Source organism: Nestor notabilis, unplaced genomic scaffold, assembly GCF_000696875.1.
Source record: "Nestor notabilis isolate BGI_N333 unplaced genomic scaffold, ASM69687v1 scaffold34804, whole genome shotgun sequence".
NCBI classification, from domain to species: Eukaryota; Metazoa; Chordata; class Aves; order Psittaciformes; family Psittacidae; genus Nestor; species Nestor notabilis.
In genome coordinates this window covers 1-26,825 of record NW_009927570.1, presented here as the reverse complement: position 1 = coordinate 26,825, position 26,825 = coordinate 1, and the positions used below count along the sequence as shown (strand labels likewise).

Sequence of the window (26,825 nt, the reverse complement as noted above, 5' to 3'; positions counted from 1 at the left end):
AGGCAAAGGACAGATGAGAGTATCTTGCACACTGGATTCATGCTGCCAACAAGAGCGTGCTATCCTGTGTGATTTTTTGAAATGCCATTGTTAATGAAGATGCATCTTACTCTCAATGAAGAGTTTTCCCATTATGCTTACCTGACACACAAAGTCAGTGACTATCCTGTGAAAGCTGGAGTTCTTGAATCCAAATCCTTTCTCTCCTGTGCACAGGGCCCTGAAGTTTTCAGCAGTTCGAGGGACAATATTTGAAAATAGCTCCATGGTTATGTGCCCTAAAGGTTCATCATCAGCAGAAACTTCAAAATACACCACAGGGTTAGTGTCCTTCGACAGTCCTGCTGCCAGAGATAAGTGTCCCTTCTGTAGTTCTGACAAGCTTAGCTGGCATTCTTCAAACCTCCTCTTGAAAGAATTAGCCAGTTCTTGACTTTTAAATCTGACTGCAAGTTGCTCTACTTTTACTTCACCATCTGAAAGGAGATCAGAGAACAGGTTTCTTTACTTCTGACCAGTATAATCAGAAACAAGTATTTTTTTGTTTTATATAATATCTAGGTAAAAACAAAGCCACAGAAGCTACAGATCACCTAGAAAAACCAAAAACCACCACCAAAAAAAAAACAAAACAAAAAACCAACCCCAAAACCAACTCACCAGCATAATCTGTGGCTGTCCAAATTAAAGCATTGTTTGATGTATCAGAGGGCACCAAGTTCATTTCTTTGGTGATGACATGGTTCGCGCAGACTTTAAGAACTTGGTCTCTTCTCATTAGGACTCTATAGTATTTCTTCTGTGTATGGAAGAGGATCTTTATCTCCCCAACACCACGCTCCTTCCACTGAGTAGCATCCCTGTCCCATCTATAAAGCTTTGCCCTCTCTTTGAAAAGAATTTCTTCATCTTCTTCTCCAGATTTTACTTCCACCTAAAAACCAGAGAGCTGCTGTCACCAATGATACTAAACAGTATTATATACACTTACAATGATTCTGACATACTAATACGGAAAATTACTCAATGTGTTCCTTTCTCCAACACCATATTCATCACACACCAAAATGAGTACACGCCTAGCCTTTTCCAAATTTAAGAGCCCAACAAATTCCACTATTTGAGATTAATTATAGCACTGCAATACTACTTTGCCATGCTGCATATGGTTTTGGTGGGTGTTTGTTGGGTTTTATTTGCAAGTGGGGTTTTTTGTTTGTTTTGGGGTTTTTTTGGTCTTTTTTTTGTGTGTGTGGTTGATTTTGGTTTGGTTATTTTCTTTTCTGAAAAATAAAAACCCACTGTAAGATGTTCTGGCAAGGAAAATTCTCAGGTTTGCTGAATGATGTGCACACTGAGAACTGAAGTTACATTACCATTCCAGGCATTACTTTTTTAACATTGTTGAAGAACTTGGTATCTGCATCTGAACAGACACCAACAAAGAATAAAAAACCTGAGGCCTGACAGCTGTATTGTTTATTTTGCTTAATAATTATACTAATCTAGAATTCAACTGTGCCAGATGATACAACATCAGAAAAATTTGAAATGGTTATTAGGCACGCTACAGCTAAATACCAAATCAAGACATGAACTGTGTGAAGCCTCACTCAGTAGCTTAGAAAGCTACCTTCAAAGCTGAAGATTCTCCTACTTCTTGAAAACCCATTTAATTTCAAACTAACAAAGTTAGTTCAGGTGAGGTTAATTGTACATCTTTATTGTTTAGTGATTCTAGAAATATCTTGCCTAGTTTAGAGTAAAACTTTTAATAAAAAAGTTTTTTTTTTTTTATTAAAGGGATGGCTTTCTCAGAACTTAATCTACAAGTCATTGATATAAAGCCACAGTCGAGATGTACTGGCACTAACAGTTATTCAGTTGCCCCTCTTGGTTTTCAAATGTGCTACAATGAATCAAGTTTAGCTTTTACAAGTTATGCGAATGAATCTGGTCAAGGTATAATGAAGTAAAGTTGAAGATTTTTACTGAGGCACCAGACAATTCCCCAGTGCTAAGCTGTACTAGGATTTAAAACAGCAGGAGTTTCTACATAGGCAGTACAAGAAATACAGAATAAAGCACTCAACACAGAAAGCAAAGTTAGTTAAGCAAAGTATTTTAAAAAACTAGCCATGTTAGCAGACATGCTTATCTTAATATTGGTTTATATGCTAGAAGTCACCTTACCTCTGGTAAGGACACAATCGGCTCAAAGTGGATATCCTCACTATGTACCACCTCATCATCACTACCACCTTCATCTTCATCTGCTTTACAGGCTGTCTCTCCAAACACAGCTGCTCCTGTATTTGCCCATTTGAAGTTTTTATCTACAATTAAGAGAGTTACATTTTAAACTTTGTGGAGTTTTTTCTTCATGACAAAAACTTGCTAAAAACTTTTGATAACTGATTATCAGTAGAAATTTGGTGCACAAAACGTGTGTTTTATGAAACAAAAGTCCAGCTGAGTATCTGTCTCAGAGACTAGTTTAACTCACCTTTTGAGCCAAAAGCAAAGTTTCCGGAGTTTTTGGAAGCCAGATCTGCAAATGACAAGCCTGCAGTATTGCCAAAACCAAATGAGATGACTCTGTTTTCTGTCAAAGAAGAGGGGAAAGTCAAAGGTTTTTCCTCTGCCTTTCTTAAAGAAAAAGTGTTTCATGTTATGTAGACACAAGAATAAACTGGGAGGAGTCACTACAGTATTTTTACTTTCCAATAAATTTAAAGTTTGCATGACACTTGTAACAGTCATTAATTATGGTTTATAAAGAGGGATCAAGATTGTGTGAGATAGTTCTGGCATTCTAATTCTGTGGAGATCCACAGAGCTCTAGAAAGTATTTATGCAGTATTTATCAGCAAACTAATGAGAAACTACATCATATATAAATTATACAACAGACACTAGCATTGCTCTGGAGTAGTACCATCTGGACACACCACAATTTGATATATGTAATTTTAACCCCCAGTCACAATTTTACTACTCATGCTTCTAATTCCATATTAGTACTACTTCTGTCCAGGGCAGCAACCACATTCTATATAAACTCATCTACAGAAAAGCATAGTTAAGTGCCTACCAAAAAAACCCCCAAACAAACAGAACATACCCCAACCTTACCTTGTGTTGATTCTGAAGAGTCTGAATCACTTTTTTTAGTTGACAAGTCTACAGGTGTGTCCTCAGCTCCTGATCCAGTCTGCGACACATGTACGGTTTCTGTGGTGGAATCTGGTTCTTCATTGTTGGTAGCTGACTGGGCAAATACTGTCACTTCACTGTTTGATGGAGTAGGCACCTCTCCCTCACTGGCAAAGACTAAGTCACTTGAGCTTGTAACCTCATTCTCCTGAGATTAATAAAAAAAAGTAAAGGAATAAGCAAATAACCTAAAAGAGCCCAGTATTCACACCTCCTCTCTCAGGAGACTTAACAGTGATTTTAGACCACAAAAAAAAGAATGTCAAGAAGAATTGTTGTTATAAGCTTTCTGACGTTTCTGCATTACACATAAACACACAAGGACATTAACTTGACAAAACACTGAAGTATCTTTGAAGTAGTATGCTTTCAAAAGAAAAAAAAAAAAATCCAACAAAAAACCCGCTCCCCAAAAACCCAACTATTACTTCCTGGAATTAGTTAGTCCTTGTATATACACACATTAGGAGTGATTTTACTAGCCCAAGTAGTTTATAATTTATGAGAACAGCTGTACCTCCTTTCTCTTCCCAAACAACTTTAGATCTCACCTTCTGTTTCAGTGTTGGCAAAGATTTGAGGCACAGCCGAGAGTCAAATAGTTTTTCCTCACTGGATGTTTTAGTTCTCACGAGGTGTAAACTATATAAGCATGTACATGAGGTAACTGTACAAGTTTAATGACTAATAATAAAGATTTAGTTCTTACTTTTGTTTCTTGAGTTTTAACTTCAGCTTGGAAGGCTTCCGGACTGTCATCCTCAGTATCACTGCTGACACCACAGACAGATGTAGAAGGAACCTCAAGAGTTTCTGCTTCAGCTTTCTCCTCAGGAGCTGCTTTTTTTTCCCAAGTAGTAGCACACTCTCCTTCATTGTTGAATTCACTTTTTCCTGTGATGCCTACTGCAAAGAATAAAAATCAGTGGAAAATAGCTGGGAAGGCTGCTAAATACCAAAGTAATTTTTTCACACCTACATTATAAAATAACCTCATGATAGCCAGAGCAACTTGAAATAAGACTTCAAGAGTTTTTTCAAATAGCACTGCTGTTTAAACAGTAAGAGTGAAGACTAACTTACTTAACTCCACTCAGGGTGACTAGAATTGGTCATTCATCATACCTGGTTTCCTACAGATACCATGAAATTTCCATGCAGTGATGAAGAGTTCATCTGGCAGTTGCCAGTACTAATAGCTTCCTTCAGCATCTGCTCATATTTCAGATGACTCAACATATACCAGCTCTTTCTAGCACATATCCTCAAAAAAACCTCCCCAAACTTTACTTCTAGATGCTGGGGGTGGATTCTTCATTAGGGACTGTAGTCGTAAGACAAGGGGTAATGGGTTCAAACTTAAACAGGGGAAGTTCGTTCTTCACAGTGAGGGTGGTGAGGCACTGGAATGGGTTGCCCAAGGAAGTTGTGAATGCTCCAACCCTGGCGGTGTTCAAGGCCAGGACGGACAGAGCCTTGGGCGAACTGGGTTAGTGCGAGGCGCCCCTGTCCATGGCAGGGGGGGTGGAACTGGATGATCTTAAGGTCCTTTCCAACCCAAACCATTCTATGATTCTGTATCTACGCAGATTTTCTGTTATGCAACTCTGAAGTCTGAGGCACACCCAAAGCAGACAAACATAAGCAGCAAATTCAACCTTCTACGCCTGTATTTTTAGTATAAAGACAAAGTATCTTTTATTCTTTTTTTTTAATTGAACAGTATTAACTCATAAGTTTAACTTAAATTGACTATCTGCGGAAGTAGCAGGTATTCAAAGATGCAGACAACTTTTGTCTTGCACAGCATCACACCAAGCTGAATTCTTCATGTTCCGAAGGGGTTAAGGTAGGAAGACACACTGATGTTCTTGTTAGAGGCCACCTGAAACATACGTTTCTCATTCAGGTACCACTTTACTGCTAACTACTGTTCAATGTACTGAGCTTAAAGCTGTATTTTGAGCTCAGCATCACTGCTTCTAAAAACTATCTCAGGAAACAAAATTAACCCCAGTGCCCTGTGTTCTTCGGATTTAGAGTTTAAAATTTCTTTTGTTTATATTTTAAGACATACCTTTTACAGGATCTTGCAAGTTCTTTTTCTTTCCTGAATCGCTGGGATACAGTCTTCCATTAAGTTTCTTAACAGCTGTTTCATAGTCTTCATCTTAAATACAGGAAACAAGTATAAGTTCTAAGTTCTCAATACAGAGTATTGAGAAGTCTGCAAAGCCCTTCCAACTCACAAGCCTAGCAAGCATGCATAATTTTTGCTTATGTTTTAAGAGTTCCACAGGTCAGCAAGTAAGCTTTCATTTCCCATACTGCATACATGTGCTTCAATGTGCTACTGACACTTTTCTCAGCCTAGATTGTTACAGATAAATGGCACAGGCTTTGTTTTCAGAAAACACATTTCTTATTGAGTGATTTTATTAAGGGTACCACTGAACAGAATTGGGAAGAAATACTGAAGATCTTTTAGATAAAAACTAACAAGCTCAGGTATCTGTGGGCAGGGTCTTGTCTTCTCCAATTTTCTGTTGAATACAGTGCTTCAGAAATTCCATTTAACACACTACTCTTAATTTATTCAGCAGCAATTTAGTTGCATGCAGTAAGATTTGATAGAAAGTATGTCCAGTTTTAGCATTAGGAATTTGCTTTAGCAGAAAAATAAGCCATTAGTCTAGCATTTAGGGAACAGGAACCTGAGCATGTTCCTTTTTGGTAAAAACTGCCTCATATTTGTCTCTAAAAACAGTTGCAGAAGTAAGCCTCTTGCTCAAATATCCGATTATTTAGTCTTACCTAAACAACTGCACTGGTAATATAAGTGTCAATGACCATAACACACCATAAATACTAACTCCCTTTAGCCATTCCTGGGCCTCCACTGTACTGTAAATCTTTGGCTATATGGAGTATGACAGGATTACTTCCCATTGAGCAAAAAAATAAAGTATCTGCACCCAGTGCACGAGGTGGGGCCACACCAGTGCAGTGCATTACACCCTTTCCCCAAGAAAGGCAACACAAAGATCAATTTTGGCACTCCTTACCGTCATCTTCGTCACTCATGTATCCAGGCTTATTCTTGTAACAGAAGAATGTTGAAGGTAGCTTGAGAAAGCCAGCGAGAGCTCTCTGTTCAGGGGTAGGTGTTAATTCGTAAACTATTGTAACCTCATCAGATGGATGATCATCTTCTGACATTGTTGTCTTCTCAGCTTTTTACAGAAATTGAACAAACCATTAAAACTGAGCAATTTCAGAACAGGGAATAACATTAGCCCTATATTGCCATTATTACAGAACTGAATTCATTCTAAGGCACTTAAAAATACATTTGGAGCCCATATATAATTCTGTTGATCCACAGGAAACAAAAATCAAAGTTACAGGATGCTAGGACAGAGCATCCTTTAAGAAATTCTAACCTGCATGCCCAATTACATCCTATTCTATTGCCTTTGGAATTCCAAGTATCAGAACAGAAACAAGCCTACTGTTTAAGGATTAAGTCCTCATGTCAAACAATATGCCTAGGGAGAAGAGGGACAGAGGTGTTATCTAGAGGTAGAGGCAAACTTCAGGCCTGTAAAAAGTGAAGTTGTCTTCAGCAACATGTCCTACTGCATTGCCTAGAAGTACTTTAAGTTCTAGAAAATACTGAACAGCAACTGAACAGACCTTGTTTCAGATTACCTATGGGAAATCTGAGCTTTTCATTTACCGTAACAGCTGTTGCTGAAACTGCTACTGTTACAAAAGTAAAGTAATTTTTATTTCCACTTTGCTGAACAACAGAAAATACTGATTTCAGCCAATTTAACTAGCTTTTCTAGCAATGACAAATACCACTGTCAGTTTTATTACAGCTTTTCCTCCTCTCTCCTTCAACATTATGTTGTCCATTCCACTTGTATTGGAAAAAACGAAACAAAACCCAAAACAAACAAGCAAGCCACCAAAAAAAAAAAAAAAAAAAAAAACCCAACAAAACAAACAAACAAAAAAAACCCCGACCAACCAAAACCACCACAAAATCCCCCCAAAAAACCAGTGTATTATCAAAGGTTAAAGCTGAAAGCACAGCCAAGAGCAAACTGCCTCATGTATTCTTTGGGTGGGGTTTTCTTTGTTTGGGTTGGGTTTTAAGCGTTGTTTTGAGAGGAAGAGTTAGTGAGTAAAGGCGTAAGAATTACCCCGTAAGCACATCAATACCCACACGCTGGCTTTATCAAAGAACAGTTTGATTGCTTTAGTATGTCAACCTATGTGTTAACATTCTCCAGGTTTCAGTTAAACTAGTCAGGAGAATTTGAAGTGTGTTCTCAAAAGCTCACTGTTTATTTCATTGGAAAATACTTGGTAATTTTGTGGCATAAAGTAGTCAGTGGGAACCTAAATCTTCAGCTAGGAACCAGGCCACTGCTTACTTCCTCAGGAACATCAATCTTCCTGCTCATGCAATTTGATACTCGTTATTGCAAGAGGAGACCAGGACAGAAGAGACCTGCAGTGTTTATGGACATGCCCTTTGATACTCTGACGCAACTGACACACCAAAATAAAACTGCTTTTTAAAAGTAGTTTTTACCAGTAGATTAAGAGCAATATTGAGAATAGTAGAAAAAGAGCAAAATCCAAAGTACTAGCTAAAATTTAAGACATTTTTACCCAAAGTGTTCCCTCCCCAACCTTTGCCCCAGTTGACTCTCCCTCTGATTTCAAGTTAATCATTAAATACCAATAGCTCAAACAGTGTCATGATGATACTCAGATACCCTATATATTAGCATGTGGTTTATTCTCTCAGATTAGCTAAGCGTCTCAGTTGGACTAGGTAAATTTGCACCAAGTTCACCACAGAGGTTTAAGTATGCAGTATTTAGTTTTACAGCCATTAAAGGTTAAAACAACAACAAACAAGTCTTCCTTAAGATCAGAGAATTTTCAAAAAAAGAAATCTATCTTCAACAACAAAAAAATTCCTCCAAAGTCACTCAGGTAGATGGTACAAGTGTGAGCTTCCTTTAATCCAGCAGTATGAAGCTAGCTAGAAGACCCTGGCAAGAGATGATACAGTCCATCATATTCAATGGCTTTCCCAAAGAACTATCATGCAGTCTCTCTCAGTACCCTTTGTGCAAAGTAGCTGAATAAGACAAATACATTAAAAAGGTCACTTCAGCTTAATGCATGGGTAAAGTTCTGCATGAAGATGATCTATCACACACCACTGGATTAAGATTCTAGTGTTCCAAACATCCACTCAAAAGGGTTCAACAATAAAGATTAAGATTACAACATGTATTTGCCCTCAGAATAGGAAGAGTGAGCAAGATGTTCACTTGTTCAGTTAACTCGGTTTCTACTCATACTCCCCACAAGAAAGTTAACTTTCCTTATTAAATATATTTTTCAAAGGCAGCCATGAAAACCAAGAGCCATGCATACGTACAACACGTTCTTAAAAGACTGTTGGTTTTGTGGTAACAAAACTTTCTACTTGGGGGAAAAAATCCACACAAAACATCATTACTATATGGAAGGAACAAAACAAAGGACAATATCATTCGCAACAGTTCTTTTCACTGGTGAATTGTATTTTTGCTTTTGTTTAAACTGACATTAATACCAGGTATTAATACCTAAATATCTACCTAGTCACAATACTGAGGTTTTGGGGTGGTTTTTTTTTTTTCTTTCTTCTGGATATAAGAGAAAAGCATCAGTTTAAGTTTTAATGCATGTAACTGGGACAGTAACATGCAATTGTCAACTTTGATTCACTCATAAAGCACTTGCAAAAACCTCATGACCTGACCTGAGAAAAGCTTAAGTACTTTAGCATGGAGGTGCAGAACTACTGTGAAGTTGTATTTCTTTTGAGTACTGCTCTAGCACAACTTAGAAGCTGCTCCCTGAAAGACATCCCCCCTGAGAAAGCCTCAGATTATATTTACACTGAGTAGGCTTCTCAAAGTCATTCATTATTAAGCCAAAGCTCAACAGAAAGCCACCAAAAAGCTACACTGAAGACAATTATCAACTGTATATAATCACTAAGTATATAATCATATCTTTGTTAGCAGAAAAGTAAAAGTGAAGAACAGTCTAAAGTACTAGCAAAGCATATTTAGTTTGTTTGGGTTTTTCTAAATACACACACACATACACCCTCACACTCCCCCAGTATAAAAACAGAACCAATTTGAGGCAGCAGCAGTTCTTGCACATATACATGGGCACAGAATGCTTAATCACTTCACATTATGGACACTGAATGATGAAAACTTAAAACTTAACTGTTAATAATCTCCATGCACAGGGGTGCCTAAAAGCAAAACAGTTGACTTAGATCATGTATATAGAACAGGTATTCAGTGTTCAGATAAGAACAGCTTCTCCAGAAATACAATTTTGGGAAAATGGTGTTTGGAATGACATTTTGATATTTTTAAACAACGTAAGACACAAAAGACTGTCTTGTGCAGACTGGATTAAAAATTTACTTTTTAAAATTAAAATGCTGTTGAACTGTGTAAGTTATTTATGCTTACAGCAAGCATACTTCCCAGAAGCACAGTTAGTAATATCATATGACAACATATAATAAAACTACAAGCTGTAACAGTATTGGTTACAGATTCTGAATATAAACAAACTGGTTACTCAGCAAAAGATTTCCGGCCAGCTAAGGTGCACTTCACATTGTACATGAAGTACATATACATAGCCAACTCTTTAGCTACTGCCTTTCTCCTGTCTGCATGCTCCTTGTTTCTAAAAGTGCAGTTAAACATTGATGATCTGGAAACTGAATTAAGCATTTCTAACAGGGAGGCTAAATATATTCAAGCATACTACTGTATAACCTGTCTTGAGATCTTTGAGAGTATCTCATGGAAGTGGAAGACCTCAGACACTAAGAGATGTATTCTCTAAAAACAACAGGAAAATTTAGTTTCTTTAGAAAAGGGGAATTTGAGAGATTCAGTGTGCGTGTTCAGTAAAACTGTGCCAGAGAAGCGTGAGAAAATAAGGCAAGCAGAAGCTTAAACAGGGCCATCCATTATGCTAGCTCATACTAATAGCTAGAGACATTCTTCAATAGGACAAACACAGTAGTCAAACGCACAATTTTAAGTACTTTTCTTCAGCATGCATGTTAATTATAAAGATTACTGAGCCAACTGCTTTGCCACAGTTGGGTTACTTGTCCATGCCTGCTCAAGTGTTTTGATCACACATTCCGTATCACACATTCAGTGCAGTACATAAATACCTTTACTATCAGGTTGCAAAGAAGGTGTGCTTGTCCAAAAGGCCATTGGATTAGATTTAAAAAGGCTAAAATTAAATCCTAAAAAAATAAATCGTTTGGATATAAGTGTTTACCTGGAATTTTAAATGGGTAAAACAGACTTATCCAAGTTCTGGAAGCATCCCACAGTTGTATTTCACAGCAGAAAATTTCACCTGTTAATTCTACGCAAGCTTATCCAACCCATATGAATAGACTGCAGCTATCTTCTGCTACGTCACTTTATTATCCTTAGTTAATAAACAGACAGCATATGTCTTCATAATCCTGAGACTAGTACATAAATAAAAAACTTGTCATCTGATTAAAGAGTTTTGCACTGATGGGAAGCAGCACATGAAGCCTTCAAAAAAAAAAAAAAAAAAAGTACTCTAGCATTAAAATGGTAGTAAACCCCATTCTTGTCACAAAGGCACTTCATCACATTATAGTGATCATGTTGCAGCCACAACTTCTGCAAGTGCATCTTTTTCATGCAGCATCAGAAACTATATAATTGAGGATATAATCACATGATCTCTTTTCAGGCTAAGGAAAAAGGCTAACACCTGGTGTTATTTAAACTACGCATCTGAAATTGCAGAGGCCAATAATTAAGACTTTAAGCATACATATAAAGAGTAGTTTTAGAACACCATCTGTTCAATCACGGGGATAACTCAAAGTTTAGCTGAAGCATACATTTGGTGTTCTCACACTTTATCACTCAGAGCAAAGGTTCAGGTACATACACTACCAATCCACCTACCTATTTAAGTCTCAAAACATGAATCCACTGCTTCTTTAAACATTTAAGCCTGAGATTCAGGTACAGCACTTCAAAGTTATAGCTTCTACTTGAAATTCCCTTTCTCACTAATCAGTAAAACTCCATCTTGCATCACACACTTTCATTTTTATAGGAAAGTAATTATGAATTGAAAATTAACTCCTTTAGTTGAAGCTCTTGAGAACTTGTGAAGATGCGGGTATCCGCATTACAACTGAACAGAACTACGTGTTATCAAGACAACAAAAAGTAAGGAATAACACAGAGATGACTGCTTAGTAACTTGCATGGTTGAACAAATTATCAGTTCAATTGACACTCACCTTTTTCCATAATTCTAAATGAGAAGTTTGAGGGTCCATCTTGTGTTGAAGTAGGCAAGTTTTCTACCTTGCTGTCTAGAGGCTTCTGAGGAGTACTAGAGCTTTTTGGTGGTTCTGAAACTTCCAGTTCTTTCTGTTCTGTGCTCTGAGCCACTGGAACATGGTCTTCACTCTTTTTTGGAGGATTAAAGCTGAAGCCAAAGAGAGAACCAGTAGCTGAAGTATTTCCAAATGTGAATGTCTTTGACTTTTCATTACTAAAAATGCTCTTGACAGATTCAGATCCAAATACAAACTTTGGAGGAGAAACCACTGTTTTTGTTGGTGTTTCTGAAGTGCTGGACACCTCTGCAACCTCTACAGTTGTAGAAGTATCAGAAGTATCATCACCATGGCTGAGGTCAGTTCTTTCTCTGGTAGTTTCTTCCAATACAGCTACAGCATTTTTACCACAGGGAGATTCCTTTGGCGTATTGGCACGAGAAGAAAGAGGGGTTATCAGTGTCTCTCTCTCTTGGGCATGCTTTGCTTCATCAAAAATTTGCTTAAATGAGTCTGCAACATCTTGCAGCTTGAATCGGACAGCTAGAAGTTCTACTTTCCTTTCTCCATCTGCAAAGTCACATGCTGTCCATACCCATGCTCTATCAGATCCTTTCATTTGTTGTATGTTCATATCTGGTGTTATTCTATGGTTGGCACAGAGTTTTAGTACCTGGTCCCTTCTCATTACGATACGTACTTGTTTGTTGTCGTAATTCTGTAGTATCTTGATATCCCCAATACCTCTCTCTTTCCACTGATTAGCATCTTTGTCGTATCTGTAGAGCTTAGCTCTGTGACTGAAGACAACCTGTTCGTTTTCCTCACCACTGGTCACTTCCACAAGATCAGGCAGAGGTACCACAGGTTCAAAGTACTGACCATCTCTCTCTTCTTCTTGAGTAACATCAGAATCTTCATCTGTGCCTACTGATGTTCTACTCTGGTTCTGTTTGGCAGGAGATTTGGATGGACTCAAGGCAGATTTAAAGCTGAAACTAAAACCTGTGGTAGACTCTCCAAATCTAAACAGATTTTTCCTTACAGGGCTACTTGCAAGAGGTGACGCATATACAGAACTGCTTACACTATCATCCAATGCTTCTTCACGCAAATCATAGTTATCCCATTCCAGAGTAGGCCCAGTACTTTCAGCATGCGGCTTTATAACCAGATCAGAAGTACTGCTGGCACAAACAGAGTTTACATTTTCCTCTTCTGACAGTTTGGTTTTGTCATCTGTCAGAAAGGTTTTGAGGTCTTTTAAGCCACACTTCATTTCTTCTGCTTTCTGTATAAGTTGAGCTGTCCTACCTGTATCAACAAGTTTATGGGGTGTCTGCAGTGGTATGTCTAGTAGTAGCCTCTGACATTCTTCAAACTTCTGTTTGAACTCTTCAGCCTGCTCTGGCGTCTTGAATTTTGCTGCCAAATGCTCCAACTTTGCATCACCATCAGAGAAGTCATTGGCCATCCACATCCATGCTTTGTCTGAGCCAGACAGCTGTTTCAAGTTCATTGTTGTTGTTATCCAGTGATTTGCACACACCTTCAGCACCTGCTCACGCCGCATTAGTATTCTTACTTTGCCATTAACTTCATTTTTAAGAATCTTCAGGTTGCCCACCCCACGTTCTTTCCACTGGCTTGTTTCTGGATCAAACCTGAACAGCTTGACTCTTTGGGAGTATAACACTTTCTCATCTTCCTCTCCTGTAAATGGTTCTACTTTTTCAGGCATCTGAACTATAGGTTCAAAATGGATATCATCACTGTCCTCTGTCTTATATACATCATCATCCTTCTCACCAAGGTCAGCAGATGTGTTGGCTTTGTGATCCATTTTAGAATCCTGTGAAGAAAACAGCTTTTCACCTGCGCCTGAAAAGCCTTTGAAGTCAGGGTCTTTTTTGCCGAACTGAAAGCCTTCCCTGGGAGTATTTTTTGCAAGCTCAGCAAAAGTAAAAGTGCTGCTATTTTGCCCAAAAACAAAGTCAGCTTTCTCCTTGCTTGCTGTTTCTTGAAATTGGAATGCAGTTCCACTATCTGAAGGCAGTTCCTTTTTGTCTTTTTCATCAATGCTTTTTAAGAAGCCAGTTGTACTCTCTTTGGATGGCTCATCTTTCTTAGTGGTATTTTTATTAGACTCCTGTATCCCAAATTTAAATCCGTTTGCAGGCACTGAAAAGCTAAATCCTTCCTTTGCAGGCTTAGTTTCAGTATCAGTAGGAATCTGAAATGTAAATGATGGTGTCTTGCCTGGCTCATGACCAAACTTAAAGCCCTTTTCAAAGAAATCACACTTAAAGCCTGTTCCCAACTGTGCTCCAGTAGGTTCAGGTAATTTACTTTTCATGCCAAAAGCAGGAGCTGGTGAAGAATCACCACCAGTCTTACCAGATGGATTTGGTGTTTGACAAGCTACGCAGGCTAGTGAAAAACCTTCATTCCTCACAAGACAAGTACTACAATCCCACTGTCCTTCCTTTTTAGTAAAAAGCCCTTCAAATCCATTTTTCTGTAGCTTACTTGAATCAGGAATGAAACCAAACCTGGGAGCAGGGGATGCCTGAACAGTAGGTATAGACACATTTGGTTGACTTTGAGAGTTAGGATTATGACAAGAATGACAGTTCACATCTTTTGCTTCGTTTTGGACTAGGCATGTAGAGCATTCCCACTGACCTTCCTTTTTAGAAAAAGCAGTACCCAAGTCATTTTGAACAGCCTTTGGAGCAATTGCTTGGCCAAATTTAGAGGAAGTTTCTTGAGTAGATACTGCTGTATTGGTTTTGCTTGGATTCCAGCAGGCAACACACCTGGAAGCAGTGGGTTCATTTCTTACTAAACAGACAGTGCAGTCCCATTGTCCTTCCTTTTTAGCAAAAGCAGATCCAAATGTGTCCTGCACAGTGTTACCACTGGCTTTGAAGCTTTCAGCAGAGTCAGTTAATGGCGTGCCATGTGCTTCCCACATATCTGAATTCGGATTTTGACACGATACACAACTCTTTGCAGTTGCTTCATTTGGAACTAAACATATTTTACACTCCCATTGATCCTTCTTCAAGAGATGCTGCCCAAGCCCACCAGAAGAATAGGTTTGTGGGGCTTCCTTTCCAAATGAAGAAGTGGTAGTGCCAAGTGCAGTTGATACAGCTGTAAGGCTGTCTTTGTTATCAGATTCACTGCTCGACCCATTTTTTGGTAACTGAAAGCCACAGTTTAGGGTCCCAGAAATGGATCTGCTAGGCTCCTTGATGTCCTGATTTGTTGCTTCTCTTGTAGTCCCACTGCTCTGGGTCACGGATGTGTCAACATTTGATCCCAAGGTTTTTAAAATATTCTGAGACTCCTCAAACTTTTTTTTGAAAAGCATTGCTTCCTCAGGTGTTTTAAACCTAATTGCAAGCTGTTCTGGTTTTGGCAACTCGTCTGCATAATCTAAAGCATGCCATACAAATGACCTATCTGATCCAGCATTTGGAGTTAATTTCATATCGGTATTTATGTAGTGATTTGCACAGATTTTCAGCACTTGGTCCCGTCTCATTAAGAGACGAAATTTGCCAGATACTTTATGTTTCAGTATTTTCACATTACCAATACCCCTTTCCTTCCATTCTTTAGATTCTGCATCAAAACGAAAAAGCTTGGCTCTGTTGCAGAAGAATTCTTCTTCGTCTTCCTCACCTGTCTTTACTTCAATCTTGTCAGGCAGTGGCACCACAGGATCAAAATGAGGACCATCATCCTCCTCATCGCCACCGTGGGTGCTTCCTCCCTCTGTTTCATGACTTCTATTAGCCAAATCAGAATTTGAAGTCATATATAAAAGCTTGCCTGGTTCTTGAGCGCTAAACGTATCGCCCTTCTCAAACCCCAGGGTTTTGTGCATATTTTGTCCCATTCCCTCTCCAAAAGAGATGCCTGGAGTATGTTTATTGCCAAAAGTGAAGCTATTTCTTTGACTGTTTAAGCGATCGTTAACTGGTTTTTGTTCCATGTATCTATCATCTTGTAAGGGTTTATCAGATGTCAGAAGACTCAAAAGGCTGTCACTGTTATTAAAAGCTGTATTACCAGGCGGCGTTCCAGCTTGAAGAGAAGAAAAGGTGAAGTCTCCATCATTAGACTTGAAGTTATTGTTGAATTTAAAAGTTGTTGGCTGACTCAACTGTGCTGGTGGTGGCACAGGTGGCTTTGATCCTTCTGCTGTTCCTGGCTGTCCAAATTTAGACTTTGGAGTTTCTACCACTTTTGATTCCACAGGCTTGGTGAAATAGCCTGGTTTAGGCAATGATGGATTTGTGCTTGCTGGTGGAACACTGTAATTGTAATAATCATCACCCACACGGGGAGAAATGAGTCCAGCAGCAGGAGAATCAAAACGCAGAGGTGTGCCATATATTTCTTGGGAAAACATACAAGAAGGGTTTTGCAGAGGTGGTGTATGCATCGGTTGTTGATATGCATATATATGTTGCTGAGGTGCAAGTCGGTTCATCCCATAGACAGGAGCCTATAGAAAAAGCAAAACCAAGTGCTTTGCTTATTATGGTAACATAGAAAGTCTTACTGTGCTGAAGCCCACATAACACGTACTCTTTAAAAGCAGGGCAATGTTTTCATACGAGTTTAAACCTAAACTGATTTTAACTTAACCTGGTTTAAATCTTGAAGAGCATCTGAAAACAAGGGGCATGAGGTGAGTGGGTTGTGTGGTTTTACCCCATTCTGTTTTGCCATACTACCTGGGGGGGAGGGGCATGGCATAGGGTGTGTGCAAATTAAGTGCTGTCATACACGGGAACATGTACTAGCACATTAGAGACATATTTTGCTGACTTTTCCTCCCAAACTCCACATCCCCAGAATCAGGCAGAGAAATTATCAGTTTATCCCCAGTAGCCCAAGTTTACCAAACACTATTTAAGAAACTGCAATTACATCCAACTGCATACAGAATCAAAAGCAGTCATTTTCAGCAAATCATTGGAAATAGCTTAAGTGGATAGATCTGTTCTCACCTTTGTTGGTGTCACATTGGTTGGGGCAGTTCTGAGAAGATACTGAGAGTTATAGGCAGGTGACTGGCTGTAGTAAACAGAGGGGCCAGTGGTAGCAACTGAAAGAGAACAGAGGGAAAATGGTTTCTACTTAGTTTTTATGTTATTGTTTTGAATGGACTCTCCCCAGCAATCAGTTTTAAACTGTGAATCAGTAAACCAATTTGCATTATTTTCAGAAGTCTTACTTGGTTTAGCTAAACATTTAGATAAAAATTCAGCAGTTATTACCTGTTAATGGAGCTTCGTGAAGATTTTGTGCTCTCTGATAACCCTCTGACATACTATCTGTTCCATAGCTTTCAGCAGGCCACCGATGAGATGATGCATTTGAGTTGGAATTATTAAGTTTCATTTCTTGCATTTCATTCTGACAAGACAGTGTGCCAATCAAGGGGATAAGTGTTTGTAGAATATACTTATATTATGTATATATACTCGTATATTACATAAGTATTTGAAGAAGAAAACAAAAGAAATGATCCCTACCCTTTTGCTATTTAAAAGAATCTTCTAGCTCAGGGACGAGGGGGGAAAAAATTAAGAGGTACCTTCCAGAATCATCCGAAACCTCCTCATGCAGTAGAATCATAGAATCAACTGGGTTGTAAAGACCTTTAAGATCATCAAGTTCAACCTTTATCCCAGGACTGACTGATGGCTTGAGGCCGTTATGTCTTGTCCTATCACTTGTTACTTGGGAGAAGAGTCCGACCCCCACCACATTACAACCTCCTTTCAGTTAGCTGTAGAGAGTGATAAGGTCCCCCCAAGCCTTCTCTTCTCCAGACTAAACTCCCCCAGTTCCCTCAGCTGTTCCTCATCAGACTTGTGCTCCAGGCCCTTCACGAGCTTCGTTGCCTGTGGACTCATGCCCAAGTCCCAGAGAAGAGTTTTTAAGCAAAAGGTTTACTCTTGCACTCAATTTAGGCAGATGTTTATAGAAGATAATTCCACTGATTTAAGTAATACTCCAGGAACTACAAGTTAGTCCATGCTATTGTCACTAAACCCTTACCATCACTAAAAGCATTCTTCACTGAATATAGTGACAAAATTGTTTAAATTGTTTACCTTTAAAGCTTCCACTTGCTGACAGATCATTTGAAGTATAGATCTGTGATCTTCTGCCCACTGAGGAGGAGTTTTGGGAGAAAACTAGGAAAAAAACCAAGAGTTACTTCAGTCTTGTAAAGTTTCTTCAAACATAACTATTCCCTGAAATAACAGCTGGTTAATATACCTTGTAGCTCTTAGATGGTGAAAGAGAGAACTTAGTTGGTGATGGAGTAGAGTGTTTCACCTCTGAATCTACAGCTCGTGACAGACCATTTCTGAAGGCAGGACCTCCCTCCTCAGCATTCTCGCCAAGTTCCTGGATCACTGTATCTAGCATTTCCCTCACAGTTTCAATAGGCACTGGCAGCTGGAAAGTTATTTGAAACATAAATCATGATTGCAATTGTCCTTCAGAGCAAGACACACTATATTTATAATTCTAGTTGAACAATTAATAAGGCTCTCATTACGAAAATAACTGTTTTCAGCAAAGCTCTAAACCCGTTAGCATTAATGTAAAAAAAACCAATTCACACAAACATTAATTCTATTTTTTCAAACCACTGACCTCTACAAAAAGACAGTGGCAAAAGCTATGTGTTTACATTAAAGCTTTCAGCCACAGAGTAATCTGAACGCTGCACAGTCTGACAAGTTAGAGAAGTTACCCAGAGTTTATCACCCCACTAGCGTTAAGCAGGTTATATGACATGAGCAAAGAAATAGGTTCAACTTGCCTTAATGCAGAGCCTGGTCTTAAAATTAACAAATGCAAACAGTTTCATTTTTAAACAATAACTAAAGCCACTGCATCTCTTGAAACAAGTTTTTAAAGCAAGAATTACTTACTTTCTCAGTTACTGACATATCTGAGGAGCTTTCCTCAATGATCTTCATTAGATAATGCTTGCTTTTAAGAAGATAGGTTTTGTGCTCTTCTTGTTCTTCTGGCAGCATGGTATCATTTTCCATTTCTTCTGCCTTTCTTTGGAAGATCTAAAGAACAGGATGGTTATTAATTAGGACCAGTCAGAAGACAATCAAATAAAGCAAATTATTTTAGGGTTAATGCAATTTATATTACCATGGCAAGATTCCAGTATGAAACCACATTGTTAATAGCTTCAAATGCTGATAAAGCATCATCAGTTTTGCCATCAACTGCATCCAACATTGCAAATGCTATACGTGCCTCTTCTTCATACGCTGCAACCTGAAAGACCTACAAAGAAAGTGAAAGACAACTCATACCTAACAATGCAATGACACAAGCATTATTTTCTTTTTTTTCCTATAATCAGGCAAAATACTTTTAAAAGAAGAAGGCTGGTAGTAAGCGTGTTTGTTGCTTTCCCATCATAGTTTTATAGGTTGTAAATAAAGTTGTAAGAAAAGATTCCCCTTCCACCTCCACTCCCAATCACACACTGACAGTACCAAATCCCATCATTAACATGTATGTCATAGTAGTAACAGTATGAAGTCGTATACTGCAGAGAAAAATACCAGAACTATATAAATCTATGACATATACCCTCTCTTACTTCAGCCTTGGCTTAATCAGTGTGTACCTGAATGTCTACACTATGGAAATGTTTGAAGAGAGGATCAGTAGGTTCAGGAATACTCCTCTTCTTTTTGATAGTTTCCAACATAGGCAAAACTTTCTTCCAGTAATAGACACTTCGTCCAATGTATTCCTTCTGGTCATAGAAAGAGTTAAGGCTAATGCCCTGGTGAAGAAAAGGGAATAGAAGCAGAAATTCAGATTTCAACAATTTCTCCCGATTTCTTCAGAAGTCCCAAGAATGCTTCTCTGAAATTTGAGACAAACCTCAGAGGAGTCATCTTAAGAGCCACAGCCCCCAGCATAAGAAAGACATGGATGTGTTGAAGCAAGTCCAGAGGAAGGCTGCCAAGCTGATCAAGAGGGCTGGAGCACCTCTGCTACAAAGACAGGCTGAGAGTTGGGCTTGTTCAGCCTGGAGAGGAGAAGGCTCAGGGGAGACCTTAGAGTAGCCTTCCAATACCTAAAGGGGGCCTACAAGGAATCTGGAGAGGGACTTTTTACAAGGACATGTAGGGATAGGACAAGGGGAATGGCTTTAAACTGAATGAGGGCAGATTGAGATTAGAAAAGTATAGAGGGGAGACTGAGATGAGCTCTGAGGCAGAAGCTCTTCCCTGTGAGGGTGCTGAGGCGCTGGCACAGGGTGCCCGGAGAAGCTGCGGCTGCCCCATCCCTGGTAGTGTTCAAGGCCAGGTTGGACAGGGCTTTTAGCAGCCTGCTCTAGTGGTAGGTGTCCCTGACCATGGCAGGGGGGTTGGAACTACATGATCTTTAAGGTCCTTCCCAACCCAAACCATTCTATGATTGTAAGACACTATAGTTTAAGACAGAGTACTTCACAGGGTAACTAGGGCAACTAATTTTCCTGACAAAATAAAAAGCCCTTCTTAAGAATATGTTCTCATCCTCATCCTTCTCCCAACGTCTATTTATAGTTTCGAAAAATAGGAGAAAAACACCTCAGCTTCTACATAGTTAAAAGTAATATCAGCTTACTGTTTTTTGCAGGCTTTTTGCCCAGTGGATAATTAAGGCAGGTTGAAGGCCATGCTTCACCAGTGTTCGCAGAGTACTTAATCCATGCTGTACGATAAGCCTCAGTTTTGCTGCTGTTCCTGGTCTAAATATCAGAAGAAACATACCTTGATTAGTATTCTCTATTTTTGACTGTTCACACATCATGTGCCTGCAAGTTTTTGTCCTAAGCTGCCTCTAGCTTAGAAATACATTGTTAGCAATTAAAATCCCATTTTTCAAAATCTTTCAAGAGTATCAAGTCCCTACTACAACAAAATGAGTCAGAAAAGAAATTTTACAACAATGCCTCAGGACCAATCCAAGCTGCTCTAGCAGAGCCTGCCTAAAGGCTTGGGCAAACATTTTGAAACTGAAAAAGCCTTACATTGTTTTCCTCTGAATAAGAGCACGAACGGCATCCCACCAGGATTTTTGCTTTTCGGTATAGAGCTGTTTGCACACTGGCAATGGTAGGAATTGAGGCCGATGTGCAGCGTAGTGAGAATTAAACTTCTCTTGCAATTGTAAGTTGCTGGTGAATACCACCCCAAGGAGGAATACCTGGTTTTGTAAAAATAATAAAAGGTATTAAATACCAAAAAACAATTAGAATTGTATAGTACATTTCAGAACTTGGACTGTTTTACCTCAAGGTCCAACAGGCAAATGGACTCAGGAGCATCTGTCTCAAGTCTTGATGTTTCTTGGGGCAAGTGAAAAAGTTGTTTTAGCCATTTGCGCATTGGGGGCAAGACTGACATAGAGTTCCACTGCAAGCCAAGCCACACGAGGTGCTGGAGACTGTCACTGTGAATTCGAACAGCACCTATGAAAAAACCAGAGTTAGATGCAGATGTCAACTTCCTACAAGTCAGCAAGACTTGTACCTGATGAAGTCTGGCTTTCACATTTCACTCTCAGAGCAGCCAAAAGGTATTCTGCAGACCAATTAGCATCAAGATTCCAACTTTCACATAAAGATTAAAAACTTCAAATTACTCAAATGTATCAAGTAGACAGTTCATCCGAGAGCTCAAGCAATCTGAGGGAGTGACTCATTTCCCTTCCCCTCCACCCCCACTATACGCAGTCCAATAGGCAACTATTTTTTAGCAAATCTATCTACTTCTCCCAAATCGTTAGGGAATTATTCGAGAAGCACTTCTTTACTTTGCAAGAAAGTCTAAGTCTTGCCTAAGACATTAGGGCAACTTTGGACAGCTATTGCTGGTTTTTGTCTTTTATTGCAATATGAAGCATTTTTAGAAGAGCTTCTGGTACAGAAAGTTGTGCTGAGTTTCACAAAGTAACAGCTCTTACCAGTATCATATTTATTAAGTTCCATTTGCACTGGTGCTTGTGTACTGACATTTCCAATATCATTTGTGCCAATAAAAGATCTCTCTCTAGAAGCCCCACTCTCAAACAGGCTATCAAACAATGTAAATGAACCAGTCTTGTTTGCAAATGATTCCACAATCTCTTTAAAGAAGTCTTGCTTGCCATGGCTTAAGTTCAGCAGCATATGACCTAGAAAACAGAAATATCATTCCACATAGATAAAGCAGTGACCGTAAGTAGCATTTGATACACTGGACTGTTCTTGCTACCACAGGCTGGGTGCAAACTGGGACTTCCTCTTATGAAACTTACAGATTGTTATGTTCTCCCTGTAATTAGGTCAGTGTTCCAGCACATAGGCTTTCCAAGCTTTTAGTGACAACAATCCCAAGGCATTTGTATATCCAGTTCTTCGAGAAAACAAAGCCATCTTATTATTACTGCTATTCTAGGGGCCTTGCAACTGTCCTTAAAATAAGTAGCTGTCATACAAATAGAAGCCTGTCTTACCAAAATACATTCTGAAACAATTGAACCTGATGTCTAGGGGATTCATTTGTTTTCATCTAGGTCCTGCAAGAGTTGTAGACTGAAAAACTGTCTATACTTAGCAGCAAAATGAGCAAAGCTGATTAACAAGTAAGAGGATGGTAAGGACAGAGAAACAGTAGTATTTTCTTTTCCTACTGGGGCTAAAAATACTAGCAAAATATTATTAGCAGGCAGAAGTCGTTTCCAGTAGTTTAAGAGACCAAAGTTAAATTCCATTTAAATATGCTGCAGAAGCAAGAAGGAAACACCTGAAAAAGTCAACATGTTCCACTATCATGCTAAAGAGGAGAAAACATGACTTTAGGTGTCAGGACCAAACTGTTTTGTTTTACACATATCATCATAATGTAGGTTTTATTACATACTGAATTGTTAACATTACATTTCAAGATAATTAATATGTTCTTTAACAAACCACTTAAGCCTTTAATGCCAGAACAGTAAAATAGAATTATGTAGCTGTTTTTATTACCAGACTGGCTTTTCCGATCACAGGCCAACATTTCTAGTGTATCTTGTCCAGTTTGATCCCCCTTTATTAGTTTTGACTTTGGTTTAGGAACCTGGTGAAGTAAGGAGAGAATTGTTACAGCTTTTTCACAGTAAAAGAAGATCATTTACATGAGTCTTAGCAATTAGGAAGAAAGTTTATGTATAGCAATAAAACAAAAAAAAAAAACAAAAAAACAAAAGCAAACCAAAAAACGCAATTCATTCAGAAGGTACCATGTCACATATCCTGGGGCAGGGGGGGAATGCAGCAGGGAAGTCACCCAAAATCCCAAAGCGGGCAGTTATAGATACTACAAATAACATTAAGTGCCTGCAGGAGCAAGTAATACTTGGAATGCAAGCAGTGGCATAAAAAAAGGAAAAATGAATTTTACTTCTTAAGGCACAGAATTAAGCTTGAATTTTCAGTTCTGTCTACACAACAAGCATATAGGAACTATTCAGCTCATAACCCTTCCTCCCCATAGCAATAAGCCTAATACTTAACATATGTGTTTATCTGTATTATAGAAAAGGGAAAATACTGGAAGAAACAAACTCACTGACCTTTCACAATCAGGTTACTTTGACTAAGGAAACAGCTGAAGATACATATTTACCCTATTCATGTCATTTGAAACCTCTTAAAGAATTGTGAAAGGGCAGGGTTTACCAAGTACAGAGAAAGCCTTTCTTTAGGCACAAAACACTAGTTCATCTCAAGAATACAGGAGTTCACGCCTGTAAGCAAAAACATTTCAAGAACTGCATCAACAAAAGGCATAAACCAAAAAATTACTTACCTGGAAGCTTATCAGATAGCACAATGCTGCTAGTTCACACACAACTCTCCACTGTGCCTCATTGTGTTGGGCCATTTTCAGTAGCAAAGTTCCAGCATGCATGTATAGCTGTCCTTTCATTTCCACAAAGGTGCGAGACAACTCATCAGCCCCATTCACATATGGTTTCACGGACTGAAGCACACGATCAAAACTAGAATGTAGAGAAGACTCATTCTAAACAGAGTCCTGATAAAAGCTATAGCAGATGGTTTTGGTTGATGTTATTTAACTATGAATCACATAGCTTCATAAGTCAGTGCTTAGTACTCCACTGTTTAAACCTGAGTTGCACTATAAAGTACAATGGTTTCAAACTCCCAAAGTTCTCAACTCAGTTTACCAAGTAAAACATACTAAATATTACTTAGATATTTAGTCTTTTTTCAGCACAAGTTTGCACAGCTGCTTTCAAAACCATCCTCCCAAACCATATGGATAAACTTGTTCACTACTGCAAATTTAGAGACATGCAGGAGGCACTAGTCACTCTGCTCTTCCCTTTCTGTCACTTATCAGAAAGGCCCAAAATACAGCTAGACAGGCTCTTCAGAAATAGAAGCTACTGTAGAAATCTGAGTAGCCGTAGGCTAGTATACAACCCCCACTCAGGCTTTCCAGAACACAGTTAAAATGCTCTTTCAATTACACAACAAAACTAAAATGGCTTGTTAACACTGCCATGAGCTGGAAGTGCTTCAGCCTTTCACTTTGAAAGGCTCTAAAACAGCAGCAGAAAACCCAAGATGGCTTTGGTCAACATTAGAGGAGAAAAAGAAAATAAAACATACTTGGGTATTAAATATTCCTCATCCATTGTCTGTATTGCTTCAAAAACTCATTCAAGATTAACAGACTGAAGAATATCATTTTACAAAATATAAGAGCCATTGCATAATTGAGGAACAAAGCTAAATCAATAAAAGCCAGTAAAGAAAAGGAAGATAATGGGAAAAAAGGAACATAGATCTTAACCAGTGTACTGACTACAAACAATTGGTTTTTACTACTCTAGGTGTGTCACAGATGATATACCTTGAAGTCAGCTGGCTTAGCTGACCCTGTAACACCACCAGTTTTCCCTGAAGGAGAGCTTTCTTCCTGCAAGTGGCTTCCTCCCTCCCACTTATACTATATATCTGAAGTTCCTAACTATTCCAGTCTGTTAATCTAGAACAAAATGACCAGGACAAGGTGGGTTGTTTTTTTTTTTTTTTTTTTTTTTCTGTTTCTCTTTTGTTTTGGTTGGGTTTTGGTAGTTTTTTTTTGTTTGGTTTGGGGGTTGGGGTTTATCTGTCTGGGAAATCTGGATTAGTCAATTGCTGAAGTACAGAACAACATTCTCTTAGCGAAGGGAAAGAAGGGACAAAATTAATTGACCCAGGATATTAATGAGTCTTTTCCATGGCTGTGCGCTGACTATTCAAACCAGGCTAGCATCTCGGTCAAAAGATACCTCGAGGTTCAAACCCAGTAAGAATCATTCTCAGTGGTTAGTACAGAGAATCTCCTCTCCTACCCACAAACAAGCAGTGAAACAGAAGCTTAGTAGATGTTCTGTGACCCAGGAAAAAACAACCAACCAACCAACAACCCCTAAACAATTCTTACAGAGTTGTTTGGGTTGTTTTTTTACCACAGGAAGATAATTTTAACAGTACCTCTCAAGCGCCTCTCTGCATTCCTGAACATCCCTAGAAGAAAGTGTCATTCTGACAAAGCTGGAGTAGGCCAGCAGATGATCTTTCTTGATAGCTCTCCAGTTACTTTTATCAGACTCCAAGTCTTGCAAAGATTCCAGATATGCCTAAAGAAGAAAGTTCATCACAGGATAAGGAACAGTCATCCTTCCGGAAGGCAAGGACTTCTCCAAAACATACTAGTAGCATTCACTGCATAATCCAGTTTCATAGGTGAGACCTTAATATATTCTTCAGCAGCAAAGTTCCAGGAAACTATTTGCCTGAGCAATTTTATCCCTAATGGAACTGCTGTACCTAACTCAAGTTTTTGAATTTAGAAACTCAATAGCTCTATAAGGCTTAATTTTAGGAAGAAAATTCCAATTAAAAACAAACCCAAAAAACCCCACAAGAAGTACTTTGTAATTCCACTGGTTTCAGTAGACTTGCATTTGAAGGAGTTAATCACTTGAAAAATAGCTGACAGGGTAATGACACTAAGAGAAATAGACCAGTTAAAAAGATATGGAAGACTATCACAGGATCAAAACATGATTAAACACCTCAAATGTCTCTACAACACAGGAGCACCATTCCAAGCTTGACTGCAAAGGTATTTTCTTCTCTGCCTCCTGACAATGGAGTACAGCATCTCTTAATCTATTATTTGAACGGTAGAGTGCAACTAGTCTGATGTTTATGTAGACATCATCTGGTCTTGCATAAAGTTCTGCTTGAATCAAGTCAAAAAGCTGATTCCATCCATCTTCACCTTTACAATCCAGTAACTGCTCCTGTTAAACATGAAGGCAACATATTAACATTTCATTTCCCACGAGTCTTTTCAGTAACTCCAGTACCAGTTAGGTTTTTTCCTCCACTGTACAGACTACATTACTCAAAACTACACTACTCTTAGTACTTCTCAGGTATTACATGAAGTTTAACAAAATACTCAGATGTTTTAAAATTGAGGTAACTATCACAGAAGAAAATCCTCAGAAGAATTTGCCTCTTACCAACGTAAGTAATGCTTGTCAAACCATGTGGTTCGATGACAGCATACCCATAGACTACTTTGTTTAAAAACCCTAGACATCTTAAGGCTTCAATGTAGTTGCTGCCTAGCTACACGAAATTAATATACCTACGCAAAAGTGAGATTGCATGGCTAAAAACCTTTACATTCAAGAATTACAGCATTTCTCACATTCTGCAGAGTAGACAGTCATACAGATTTTAAAACAAAAAAGCAGCACAGAGCAAGAAAGTCCGAGTTCACAGACCTGCTACCTTCTTGCAAGTGACAACAAAAAGATCATGTAGTGCCTATTCTTCGCTTCTTGAATGTGATAACTAAGAGTTTCTCAGTGTTTTCAGAGGATTAACTTTGAAACACTAAAGCCTGTAGCTGCAGCTTTCTTGAAAGCTAGACAAAGGTGTCAGGCTTCAAAAAAAGTAGTATTTAATAGATTTTATAATAATTAATAATTTATAAAATTTATAATTTAATAA

General features: G+C 38.6%; 1 protein-coding gene across 1 annotated transcript in view; it reads right to left on the bottom strand.

The window, feature by feature from the left end:
- The window catches only part of RANBP2 (RAN binding protein 2), a gene marked incomplete at its 5' end in the record, with an annotated part of 28,354 nt that extends 2,250 nt beyond the window's left edge, over nt 1–26,104 (bottom strand). The window contains 25 exons of the mRNA XM_010014107.1: nt 142–476; nt 661–934; nt 2,194–2,336; nt 2,507–2,605; nt 3,136–3,364; nt 3,926–4,119; nt 5,294–5,386; nt 6,282–6,449; nt 10,514–10,591; nt 11,645–16,208; nt 16,717–16,814; nt 16,987–17,125; nt 17,830–17,913; nt 17,999–18,181; nt 18,664–18,810; nt 18,899–19,036; nt 19,386–19,547; nt 20,381–20,504; nt 20,787–20,962; nt 21,049–21,227; nt 21,722–21,931; nt 22,767–22,857; nt 23,590–23,782; nt 25,290–25,435; nt 25,874–26,104. Of these exons, the coding sequence (XP_010012409.1) occupies nt 142–476; nt 661–934; nt 2,194–2,336; nt 2,507–2,605; nt 3,136–3,364; nt 3,926–4,119; nt 5,294–5,386; nt 6,282–6,449; nt 10,514–10,591; nt 11,645–16,208; nt 16,717–16,814; nt 16,987–17,125; nt 17,830–17,913; nt 17,999–18,181; nt 18,664–18,810; nt 18,899–19,036; nt 19,386–19,547; nt 20,381–20,504; nt 20,787–20,962; nt 21,049–21,227; nt 21,722–21,931; nt 22,767–22,857; nt 23,590–23,782; nt 25,290–25,435; nt 25,874–26,104 (8,478 nt within the window). The remainder of the gene's footprint in view (nt 1–141; nt 477–660; nt 935–2,193; nt 2,337–2,506; nt 2,606–3,135; nt 3,365–3,925; nt 4,120–5,293; nt 5,387–6,281; nt 6,450–10,513; nt 10,592–11,644; nt 16,209–16,716; nt 16,815–16,986; nt 17,126–17,829; nt 17,914–17,998; nt 18,182–18,663; nt 18,811–18,898; nt 19,037–19,385; nt 19,548–20,380; nt 20,505–20,786; nt 20,963–21,048; nt 21,228–21,721; nt 21,932–22,766; nt 22,858–23,589; nt 23,783–25,289; nt 25,436–25,873) is intronic.
- Nucleotides 26,105–26,825: the final 721 nt, after the last annotated feature.